Raw genomic sequence first — 8,384 nt, forward strand, 5'->3', positions numbered from 1 at the left:
TTTAATACGGCATGTAGAAGTCAGCTCAGGGACGTTTGTGCGTGATGACGTTGCACAAACAACGTAATACGTTGCTGCTGAAATGCTAATTGGAAGCTAAGTGGCTACTTTCTACACCCTCCTTGTCTCCTGTTGTTACCTGCGGACAAGTTGGCCTGAAATACCATTAAACATATTTAGGAAACGGTTAACATTCTTCAGAGCATCTCGGTGTCCGGTGTCGGGCCGTAGCTATGGCTCTGCAAGGCCCGGAGGAGCTGGGGGAGCCGGTCGAAGAGTCGGAGGATCTGGACGACCAGGACGCTAGCAGCATCTCCCCGGCGGAGGAAATAACGCTACCCCCCGGGCCTGGAGGCGACGAGGAGACGGAGGAGGCTCTTCTGCTGCCCTGGGACCGTTTCTCCGCCTGGCTGCACTGCATTTGTGTGGTCGGCTTCGACCTGGAGCTCGGACAGGCGGTGGAGGTGAGACAAAAGTATCCGCCGGGGACAGCGGGGTCATGTTAAACTCAGTGAGGCTACAAATGTCCAAGTTAGCAGTTTTTTAGGCTTGGGCTAATTCTCGGAGGGGAGTGAACAAATCACTTTCATTAGCTGCTTTCATTTTGCCACTCTTTGATTTAACAATGATTACACGAGTACACACACGCTTCACAAAACTAGCAGAACATTTTACTGTAGGATCACTTTATGACAATGCCGAGCTTACGGGGAAGCGTGTTTGGTGTCCTTAGCTGAAGTTAGTCCGTCCCAGCAGCCACTGCATCACTCAGGCTATAACTTCAAATGGACGTATTTTGCAGAAAGTTGCATATTTAAAAAAAAAAAATATATATAACTCAACTTAAAACGGTGCCCAAATGTTTTGAATCCTACTGAAGTCACAAAGGCTAAAAAATTCCCCAACACCTGTTGACCTCACCGGAGTCATAGAAACACACATTAATCAGTTACCTGATAACAATGTTTAAATGAAAAACAACTATGCAGATTCAGACTTCTTCAGGTCTTTCTGTTTCACTTTCTCCAGGGGACTGAGCTACACTAAGACTACAGAGCATTTCATCATTTTGATTTACTAATTGGATATAGTACTTAGTACGGTAAATTCATCAGCAGTACTATCAGCAGTGCAGCACATGGATCAGCATATTTGTTTGTTTGGTTTTTAATGGGTATATCAAAATTTGACTTGATTTGAATTAGGAGTGGGGGGAAATCAATACAGCATAGTATCACGATACTGTAATGATATAGGAATACCAGATACTGATTTTTAAATTAAATATTTAAAATACTCTGGGAATACTATGAACAAGATGGCTCATTTCATGCTTCACCGTGCTGAGGTAACATTAGCTGAACAAACTTAACATTAAACTGGTTCAACCAAAACCACTGGACACACTTAGCTTGACAAAGCTACGGTAAGCAGTTCAGGAGGCATCCTTTCTGCAGACAGTTGCAGTCTGACTTGGACTGACTGAAAATCGCTGTCAGAGACTGTCGAAGGTATGTAAATAATTGCTGTCTAATTTATAAATGCAGAATGATTACCAAGATGCTGCTGTTGCTCTGAATGAGTCTTTGTCAACGAGCACAACTGGAAGGGACTCAACTCAACTAGCTGCTAGCTGGTTAAGAGCAAATATAATAGTTGAATATTAATTTCTGTCTAGGTAGACATTAACAGATGTGATTTTTGATGGTGTATAACAGTTAATTGTGCATTATCAGAAACAGATTGCATGTAATTGCCAACTTGACCTCATTCAATCACAGACTGATAGCAGGCTTACTCTGACTTACAGCAACATTTGTGAGTGGTTCTAATGACCATTTTGGTGTAGTTGAAGATAACGTTATCTTATTAGATAAAATATAAATATTGACAAAGTTTAACTTAAGGAGATAATTTGCTGTTTTTAAAAAAAGTGATAATTTGCAATATATGTTGTGAAAATGCAGCACATCACAAAATGTTAAAAATAGCAACAGTATCATATTTTGAGAGAAATATTTTGATAATATTGTATCGAGGGGTGTCTGGTGATTCCCACCTCTAACTTGACTATAGATAAAGTTCAATATTAAACTTTTAGATAAATGCAAGATACATTTTTTAACTGGGCAAATATTAACAAATTTTGCCATGAAAAACTGAAAGGACTATAAAAGTTTTGTTTTAAAATGTTTAATAAAACATTTTAAAACAAATCTCAACACAAGTATTAAACCAAAATGTTGTCATTGATACATTTCTAGTTTGAAAAATATAAACACTGTAGATTGTTTTTATACTAAAGGAAATCTAAAATTGTAAAAGTACAGCTATTTTTTTTTTAAGTGCTTAAAATGGGAACACTTAGAACTACAAAAATTGTGTGTATTGTGTAAACAATTAACATTATTCAGTAGTTTAAAAAATTATTTGATTGAATTTGCTCACTTCTGTGTGTGTTTGTGGGTTTTTATTGGGTTGTATTTATTTATTTATTTATTTATTTTTATGGTGTAAGAAATCTTCATTGTAAAACATAATTTAACTTTTTTCTGTTTTAGTTTTTATCTTTGTCTCTCAGTCATATTAAAATCAGTTTATAACATCTTTGCATTGTATTACAGTTTTCCAGTTCTTTTTCCAGTTTAACAACATAAGCACAGCACATAATAGAGGCTGACCAAAGTTTTCAGTTGTGCGTTTGTGAGATTCTTCTTTGGGTAAAGTGTTGTTTGTTTGTTTTTTCTCTTTCAGGTCATTTATCCTCATCATTCCAAACTGTCGGAGAAAGAGGTGAGTTACACTGAATTTATTCTTTATTTTTTTTAAAGAAAGGTTTGTTTTTGGAACATTTATCAACATGTTAAAAAGCATCACATGTTGATGGATTGATTCACAAAGGCCCATTCTGAGGCAGGCAAAGCCTAGTATGGGTATGTAAACCTGAGCTGATGTAATAAAAGACGTAAGGACATAAACTAAATATTTGCTGTTCTTTCAGAAAACAAGCATCTGCTACCTTTCATTCCCTGACTCCAACTCAGGTGAGTTTGTGTTTCAGCCTTTTTCTCTTATCTCGCATCCACCAAACTGGGGCTGGAGCTGGTTCTAATGCAAATCAAGATCCAGTTTTGCCTCGTTGCTTTTTCAGAACCATTCTACAGTTTGACAGGCTTGATGACATAAGTACCGTTACTGTCACATGTTATTGAACCAAAGCATGGCGGATAAAATCTGTGGCCTGAACTAGGTCATCTAAAACGGACAAATACACGCACATCCTCATCAGAAGAGCTCACGCACTGCACGTTTTTTGATTTGCAAACTAGATACTATACAAAATAGGCACTCTTTCTGCACCTCTGTAGTCATGAGAGAGACACGTTACATTATTGTTTTTTTTGTTTTTGTTTTAACAGCTTTCAGATTTTTCATCAGTGATGGAAAAATTTGCTAACATCTGGTTGGGTGCTGCTTGAAAAGACCTAGTTTATACAAGGTGTTGGCTGTAATGCTAGGTGCAGCTCTTTCCAACTCTGTGTGGGATGTGTATAAAAATGGTTGTAATTCCTAAACAGTCATTCCTGTAGTTAATGCAATACTCCTTCTAAACACTTTGGATTAAAGCTGAGAGTCTACACTTCAGTCACATCTTGATTGTTTGAAATCCACTGCATAGGTCCATAAATATTTGGAGAAGTAACTGTAGGTGGATGGATATCAGCTGAACAGCATTAAGTCATAAAATTTTTTAGTTATTCTTTTTTTCTTTTTCTTTTTTTTGGTAACTTCAGTATTTTTTTCACTGATACTCTTAGATTTTTTTTAAATTACTAAAATATTAAATGTAAGATAGATTACGGTATAGTGGTTAGCGCACTCACCACACACCCATGTACAAACACCACTGTGGCTTTGTGTGTTTGCCCGCAGGTGTGTGTTTTAGTTTACTGAGTCAGAGGGGGGTGAAGCTAAAGGAGCCTGCTGCCCTCAGTTTGAAGACAGGATTAGGACAGACTGCTTACAGGGCTGCTATATATATCTCTCACTGTAGGTGTTTGTCAGAGAGAAAGGGGGAGAGAGACATTAAACTGAGGAACTGCAGCTCTCTTTCTCTCTGTGTGTGTCGTCCATAATTTAGCCTTACATCATGAACAGATTTGGCATAATTTGTCATTAATCCACTTTGGGAATTCAGAATAAATGGTGACAGATGAATATTTTTTTTGTGCTCTTTATTTGGAAACTGCTGACTCTTCATGCGTCTCATACCCAATAGAGCTTTATAAAACAAGTTATTGTGCATAAATGAATAGGCCAGTAATCGGATCAGATGTAAGGTTGCTCTACATTTGTGCGACTACCTCCATCCGTTTCCTTCCAGGCTGAGCAAGCAGCAATTTAAGTGGAGATGCTCAGACCTGCCTCTTCTTCATCTGTATTGGGGGAGGGGGTAAAAAGTCAAGTCATTTGTAAAAACGTATTTAATTCTGATGCTGCCTGTCCTGTGAACTCTACATGGCATTGGTCAACTTGTTGTTAAAAGGGGACTGATGTGATTTGTGGAAAATAAAGCAAAGAGCTTTAAAGTCTTTCTTTAAGTACACAGAAGTATTCGGACTGTGTTTGAGTGACTAGAAACTCAAAATTAATTCAGAGCTGTGGTCCGGCAGCAGTGGCCTGTTTTCATGCTGTGTGGTCTTGAATGCAACCCGACTGAATGATGTCATGGAGTCTTGGCTGTCCTTTTCTGGTGCTCCTGGTAGTGTGTGCTTATGTATGCGTGACTTATGAAGTGGAATGCTTTTAAGTCTACCAGCCTGAGCTGAAGTGTTTGTCTTTCTTTGAATGTCCTAAAGCTCATTTTCTCTGTCTAAAGATGTGTTGACCTCCTGCTGAGGTTAACTTCTGGTTCATGGCTTATGCAGGACTTCCTGTTTCCTTTTTTCTTTCGTTTTCCTCTTCCTGTTTGCCTAAAAGACCAGAGGATGCAGGCTAGAAGAGCTGACCAGTGCTCATCGATGTCACATTTTTCTGCAGCGTACATTTTTTAATTCTTTATTTTTACAGGTGTGCACAATGCAGATGTGTACAGAAATAGGTTGTGGTGGATTCTGCAGTGTTTTTGTTGTTTCTCAAAGGTATATTTTTTTTAAAATCTATTTATGATCACACTTATAATCTTAGTTTAAAGTTAGCTGAGGACAGTGCAGTTTTTCTTCTTCAGAACAAATTAAGTTGTATATTTTTTAATTTTCATACACAAGAGACTTTGGTTTAAAGAATAATTTAGTAAAAGTTTTTGAATGTTCCTAAAGTTTTGTAGCAGTCCTTTGCTAATGTGTCTTTATGAAGTGATTTTTATTTTTTCCCCAGCTTATGTATATTTTGGTTCTATATGCTAGTCTGATCTTAGAAAATACTGGAATATGCATCCATATTTATATGTATTCACCATGTTTATCTGCATAGTGTTTGGAAGCTGGGATAAGCTGGGCTTTTAATAAAATCCTCTAAACACTGCAGCCATCTTGGATTAAATCCGGGTGGCTGTCTGGATATTTTATAAACAAAAGTTTATTTAAGCTTAATTCAATTAAACCCCATGCATCACCACAAAAACATGATTGGTTTCCTGTGTTTGCTGATTTTCTCCCATATGTTTTTATTCAGGTCTTAAAATGTCTCTTGTTTACTGTGGGTGACAATCAGTCATTGCTCTGCCCTTTTTTTCCAGGTTGCCTTGGTGACACACAGTTCTGCTTCCGGTTCCGGCAGGGTTCCAACAGGAAGACGTCACTTGGCTGCTTCTTGGAAACCACTGACAGAGATGCGCCACCTTGTCTGAAGGTTAGGCCGCTCATTAACACACACACAGCTTTGTAGGCACATAAGCTGCACAGTGTAGAGTTTTGTGTGCTGAGAGTAAAATAAGAATCTGTGAACTGATAATTTGCTGTGTGTGTGTGTGTGTGTGTGTGTGTGTGTGTGTGTGTGTGTGTGTGTGTGTGTGTGTGTGTGTGTGTGTGTGTTACAGAGGGAGCAGGGCCATTACTATGGTTATGTGTACTTCCGTCAGGTGCGAGACAAATCTTTGAAGAGAGGATACTTCCAGAAGGTCAGTGTCAAACTGCAGGAGGACTAAATACAGCCGGTGATAGAAAACTTAAGCATGAACAAGGATCCAGCACACAATGCACTGTGTTAAAAAATTTGAGCGAGATTATGCTTCCTGTTACCACAATAGGACTTATAATGGTTTTAAGCGATTTTTTTTCCATATTTCAGAGATTAAATGGTTTCAACAACAACTTTTGGTTATGATTTTAGGCTCACAATAGTAGTACTCCCACTTCAGGCAAGGTTACATTGTGATTAACTGTATTAGCGCTCTCCTTGATAGAAAAACTGCATGCATGTTAAATTTGATATATATAATTATCTAAAATGATTTATTTTTACCCGACGCTATTTCATAAGGCTTTTGCATCTCACTCCTCCCATCTGATCACTGAACAAATGCCAAATTAATTCACCTTATGTTTATTTGGCACCTTCCTTAATAGAATGATGATGTGATAGATGGATTTAATGTGGTGCAAATGTAACATTGTACTTTATCATGACCGCAGGTATACAGAAGGTTAAAATAAGAAACAAAGGCCCATGTCGAGCATACACTAGTTCAAGCTTTGGGTTTGATTCTCAGTTTTTATTTGCAGTTTAAAAACCATAAGACATTTATTTGTTCCACGTCTTTGTTTTGTGACACTTTTGAGATTTCTTGTAGTTTTCTGCTTTTGCTAGCTGATGCTCTTTGGGGTTTAATCTATTACTAGACAAAAGGCGGGATTGTCGGCTCACTATATTCTGACATCTTTCAGACAAAATCAAACCACTAAAAAAAATTACATACTGATGAAATGTCTGAAAATACAATTCCCTCTTTTTTTTTTTTTTTTTTTTTTTTTTTCTTGCTGTGCCTGTCTCTTTCCAGTCTCTCGTCTTGATCAGTCAGCTGCCCTATGTGACCTTCTTCCACTCGCTGCTGAAGATTATGGCTCCTGAATACTTTGAGAAACAGGAGCCCTGCCTGGAGGCTGGTCAGTTTGATTACCTGTCTGTATGCAATCATTTGTGTAATCCTGTCTCAGCTCCGTGTGGTCCAGAAGAGTTAACTACACAGTCCTTAGTTCACACTTTTACAGTGCTTTCACATCCTAGTTACATCTAGTTTCAGCATTTTTATTTTTATGGCACAACGTATCAGCTTGGCAGCAGGTCCGCTGTACTGAGACTTCTCAGTTTATCAGATGTCACCGTAAGCTTGGTTGGCCTCTTACAAAGTTTAGAGAAACCAGTTTGTTGCACATTTAATCACAAGACATGTATTTTATATCTGTTCTCAGGAATGAGTTTCCTCTCGTCTGTTTAGGTTTTGAGGACTTCAAGAATACAGCAAAATGAGATTTCATTGATATGGTCAGACTTGAAAAAGATGTTTTACTTAGAACTAAGGAACAATTTAAGATGTTGACAGCCAAACCAAACTGTCACTGTCTAATTCAGAGAAATAGTAAAAAAAAAAGATAAATATAATTTTAAAATGACTAAAACGGCTTTTTTTTTTTTTTTTAACTTTCATTAACCAAAAACCACAAAATAGAAATGTCCTCTTAGAGCAAGTTTTTCCCTCTAAAGTCAGTGTCTCTAGTATTTAATATCTAATATGTGTTGGAAGTACTGCTTTTCAGTAATTTCATCCAGGCTAGTAACAAACAAGGAGAGCCCACGCACAATAGGGTTTAATTAGTCAGTCAAATGACCTAATCAATAATTGGTGCAGTGAGATGTGAGAGTATGGTAAACAGTACTACCTAAGGTGTCTCATTGAAAAAGTATCTAAAGTTGGATATGGCTGCAAAAACAAAATAACCAAGAAAACCAAGAGAGGATTGTGGATAAGTGTGTTTTCACACCTGTGGTGTTTAGTCCATTTAGTTCACAGTAATTGGACTTAAGTATAGACCAAAACAGCTGCACTGTGACCCTTTGAAGGAATAAACCCCAGAGTTGTTTGTTTATGGTGTGATGTGACCATCATCCGAACGAAATGCAAGGTGTATGTTACAATTTTGAGATAAAAAAATATCCCATAACCACGTATGCTTTGTATTCTCAATGTGGGAAGGTACTGCAGATGTGCAAAGGTCTGTAGGGGCTAGCAGCTAGATGTGAAATGAATGTAAATTCTCCATGTTCTCCAGTGGTCCAGAATACAGCACCTTCTTCCTGTATTTACTTTTGTTGCTCCGCTCATTGCTCCTGGCCAGTGAGTGGATTCATATGGGCTCAAATTGTGTTCATAAATATTTTGTACTTGT

The 8,384-nt window shown here is 37.7% G+C and overlaps 1 protein-coding gene across 1 annotated transcript in view; it reads left to right on the forward strand.

The window, feature by feature from the left end:
• The window catches only part of dennd6a (DENN/MADD domain containing 6A), a 20,220-nt gene continuing 11,836 nt past the window's right edge, over positions 1 to 8,384 (forward strand). The window contains exons 1-6 of the mRNA XM_005724416.1: positions 1 to 464; positions 2,755 to 2,793; positions 3,002 to 3,044; positions 5,738 to 5,850; positions 6,038 to 6,118; positions 6,998 to 7,103. Coding sequence (XP_005724473.1) covers positions 234 to 464; positions 2,755 to 2,793; positions 3,002 to 3,044; positions 5,738 to 5,850; positions 6,038 to 6,118; positions 6,998 to 7,103 — 613 coding nt within the window. The 5' untranslated portion in view covers positions 1 to 233. The remainder of the gene's footprint in view (positions 465 to 2,754; positions 2,794 to 3,001; positions 3,045 to 5,737; positions 5,851 to 6,037; positions 6,119 to 6,997; positions 7,104 to 8,384) is intronic.

The sequence above is a fragment of the Pundamilia nyererei genome, unplaced genomic scaffold, assembly GCF_000239375.1.
Source record: "Pundamilia nyererei isolate P.nyererei 1_Seehausen unplaced genomic scaffold, PunNye1.0 scaffold00012, whole genome shotgun sequence".
Classification (NCBI taxonomy): domain Eukaryota; kingdom Metazoa; phylum Chordata; class Actinopteri; order Cichliformes; family Cichlidae; genus Pundamilia; species Pundamilia nyererei.